Raw genomic sequence first — 3952 nt, 5'->3', positions numbered from 1 at the left:
ACGACACCAGTTAAACTGTCTTGAAAGTAGTGGATCAAAAGCTGATGGTTGTCAGTCTGAACGGACATATTCCTAGCATACATAACCAAATGACTTTGAGGACATGAATTTCCTTTGTATTTCTCGAAGTCTGGTACTTTGAATTTAGGCGGAATTTGAACATTAGGAACCAAGCAGAGTTCGGAAGCGGTCTTGCCAAAAAGATCCTTACCTCGAAGAGCGTTGATTTCCCTTTGCATTTCTAAGAATTGATCTTGAAATCCCTCTAACCTTTCATCTACTCCCACAACTTCACTTGGAGCAGCGTGAAAAATGTTTTCTTCATTATAAGGAGTTGTATGCACCACAGGAGGAGGTACAGACATCACAACAGTCACTACTGGAGCTTCAACGTTTTGAGGGCGGTATCCTGTTGGCATATGATATTGTTGATCATTGACGGCCGCCACTGGAATGGGTGTTGAGACGTTCTCAGAGATTGTTGTTCGTTGCAATGGATCTTAAGAATTGTTCGATGACTGATTCTGAGCAGCCACCAAAGTGTTCATCATAGAAGTAAGCCTTTCCAAACTGTCTTTCAAGGTGATTACTTCCTCCCTGAGCTCTTGGTTTTCTTGTTCAAGTTGAATCATCCTTCTCCGGCGACTGGCTCGAGTATTGTACTGGTGATTCAGTTTGACTATTGGAGGGAGAAGACACGTGTAAGTTTCTTGAAATGCAGGAACTTGTGCTTGAATGATGCATGATATGCAGATGCAAAAGATGAGTTTTAATTTTTAAGAGACTCATTAATTTATTGCAAATATTATAGAGACAAAATTCGGTATAAGCTGAACAAAAACCTTTTTTTATTAAACAATTGAGGGATTACAAAGGGTGAAATACAATTTCAACGATCCTAAACAATACAAGAGGAAAATAGCTAAGTCTATGAGTCCTAAGGAATCTCATATGTAGAAGGTCTTACTGCTGGTTGATGCTTCATTTTCTGCCTCTTTAGCTGAGCATTCTCGATCATAAGCTTGTCGACGATTCCCTTCCAAGCACCTGAGGTGGGAGGTATGCTGGAGTACTCAAGAAATGGCTGGACTTTAGAGAGAAGTAAACATTCTTGTTCCTCATGTTTCTTCACAACTTGTGGTTCCAAAATCTCAATCAAATCATCCTTCTCCTTTAGTTGTTGCTCCATCTTCATCTTCTTATCATTCAAGACATGGTACTTGCCTTCCCAAGTGTCTCTTTCCAATTTCAACCTATCCAAAACTTCTTGAAACTCTTCCTTATTCTCAATAGGAATGGTGGATGATGATGTTATAGCAAAAGGGGATGAGGTTTTCTCAAGAGCATATGGCATCTTAAGTTCACTGGATCTAGCACAAACCCATTGGGTGTAGGGCTCAAAAGCAACACAATTCTTTCTTCCTAATCGGTCTTTTCCTTTCCTGTGAATGTTGCGCCAAGCATGTATGATTCTATCCTTCAAACCGAAACTCTCTTCGTCGTTGAGGTGAAAGAAACCTGACAACAGAAGGTTGTCGGGTTTAGCTGCCATAGGATATCCTAACTGGCGTCTGGCAAGGATGGGGTTGTAGTTAATTCCCCCATGTACACCAATGAGAGGTACGTTAAGAAATTCACCACAACTGTCAATAATTACTCCAACATCATAGGAGGGGTCATACCAATGTATACTCCCTTGATCAATGGACATGAACCTCTGAGACCATCTGAGCTTCTGCGGATTCTCCCTGAAGAGCCTGGATCTGGGCAAGTGAGAAATAAACCACTTATATAGGAGAGGTGCACAACAAAGAATGGTTCCACCACCTTTCTTAGTCCTGTGATGGATAGAATGGTAGGTATCTCCAAGTAATATGGGTACTGGGTTACCAATTAAGAAGATTCGTATAGCATTAACATCCATGAAGTCATCAATGTTTAGGAAGAGTACAATTCCATAAATGAGTAGAGAAAAAATGGCTTCAAAGGCATCTCTACTATCTGCTTCTGCAAAGATAAAGGCTTTCTCCAACAAGAATCTAGAGGTTAGACCTATAATCCCTCCTTTTTTAGCGAAGTTGTCCTTCACAACAGACGTTTCTAGGTGAAGTGCTTCTGCAATAGCTGCTGATGTAGGGGTCTTTTTTGAACCTCTGAATGGTAATTTGTTAGAGACTTGCAAACCAAACCAATAAGAGTATTCTTCTAGAGTAGGCATACGTTGGTAGTCTAGAAATGTGAAGCAATGGTAGAGTGGATCATAAAATTGTACCAGTGTGTTGAGAACTCCATCTTCAACCTTGGTCTTCAAGATACCCATAAGTCTTCCATACTGAGCTTTGAAATCCTCTGGACTAACTATCATAGAACCAAGCTTCTTCAACTGTGTTAAGTCAGGACATTTGAAAGTGTATTTCTTGGTATTCCTCCTTCCAAGTTCCATTTTACCTATCGATATTTGCAAAAGAAAACTATTGAGTTTCTTAGTTTTTATGCAAAAGGTTTTTATGGATGCATGAGTGCATGAATGAATGTTTCACAAATATGAGTTTAGGGTTTTGACATTAAGCATGGAGCCAAGGGTCTAACCATCCCATAATGTATGAACTAATAGGTTTATTTTGTACCTGCAGAATAAGGTTTTAAAGTGGTCCCCAAAGTCATAGATCCATCTTTGGATATTATCAGTTTAACGACTTGCTCGTAGACCAATAATATTCTCAAGAGAAACTCGTCTGAGTGTAGCATCGCGTAACAATTGCCTTAGATCTTACACCTGAATAATCTTCGCACTACATCCTAAAAAGTCTTAGAGGGGTTGAAAGGGTTCTAAAGGTCCTCAGTTTCTTAGACTCCCAGATCGAAGATAATAATGCCACTACGATTTACTCGTAACAACAAATATTACCATCAAAGGGGTATCCACTGAGCGGGGTTATATCATATGTTAATCATGCTTAGGATTACTCCAGACATGTAACTTTGATTATACCACCATCCTATCTTATTTGTATTCTCTAATCCGGGTTAGGATTTCGTCACCACTTATAGATCTCCATAATGAAACCCAAGAAAACATAGCAACAAATAATAATAAACACATATAAACAAGTTAGGTATCACCCACTTAATATTGAGTCCCTAGTGAAGTCTCCATTTTTGTCGCGGTGAAGAATCGGAGACCAAACTATTGATTAGACTTGACTCATGAATCAAAATATCACCATCGAACTTTAATTTATCCAAGGGAAGGGGAAAATATTCAAAAATAAACCTAATATGTATATACAAAGCTAGAAGATTAAACTTCAGCTAAGCAAAAGGGTGGGGGGATATTCTAAAGGTACGGGGGTGTGTTATGAAAAGGGAAGGTATTAGCATCCTAATCATATGTAATACTCTACAGGAACCTTTTAAAATATGTGTTTGGTTTAAAATTGTTTTCTATTTGGTTGGGGAGATTAGAAAAAGAACATTTTTTATTGTTTGATGATTTGGAAAGACATTGAGTCTTATGCCTACGTACCCGTGAAGGATCAAAACCTCGTAGTTCGGGTTCAAAAGTAAGAAGGGATTTGTTGGGGTTGATTTTATGAGAAAGAGACAAATTGTCATCTTAAGGAGAAAACTCCCATTTAAACCACCACAAACATGTGGAAGATAGATCTTTGCATCAAATTGAAAGAAGGGCTCTCACTTGGATATAGAATCAACAAGTATGCCATATACCTCTTCCAAATGGAAAAGAATCAATATCAATCTCAACAATGTTATGGGGTAGGAGATTTAAATCTCAACTAGGGATAACTCATGTCTAATCCTTTTATGAAAAGGTTTTAAACATGGAAAAGCCAAAGTGGCAAAAGGGTTTGAATTAAGTTTGTGTTTTTTATGTCTTATGAAAAGATCTTTGAATATGCTTAAGTGTTTTGAAGCATTTGGTTAAGAAATA

The 3952-nt window shown here is 38.3% G+C and overlaps 1 protein-coding gene across 1 annotated transcript; it reads right to left on the bottom strand.

The window, feature by feature from the left end:
* Window positions 1-937: 937 nt before the first annotated feature.
* Window positions 938-2443, bottom strand: LOC127122385 (uncharacterized). The gene has a single exon (XM_051052726.1). It carries the CDS (start codon window positions 2441-2443, stop codon window positions 938-940), a length of 1506 nt encoding a protein of 501 aa, XP_050908683.1.
* Between the last annotated feature and the right edge of the window lie 1509 nt (window positions 2444-3952).

This window comes from Lathyrus oleraceus, chromosome 2 (genome assembly GCF_024323335.1).
Source record: "Lathyrus oleraceus cultivar Zhongwan6 chromosome 2, CAAS_Psat_ZW6_1.0, whole genome shotgun sequence".
Taxonomy (NCBI): domain Eukaryota; kingdom Viridiplantae; phylum Streptophyta; class Magnoliopsida; order Fabales; family Fabaceae; genus Lathyrus; species Lathyrus oleraceus.
The sequence above is the reverse complement of the archived record's forward strand: the minus strand, read 5'-3'. Positions and strand labels throughout refer to the sequence as shown.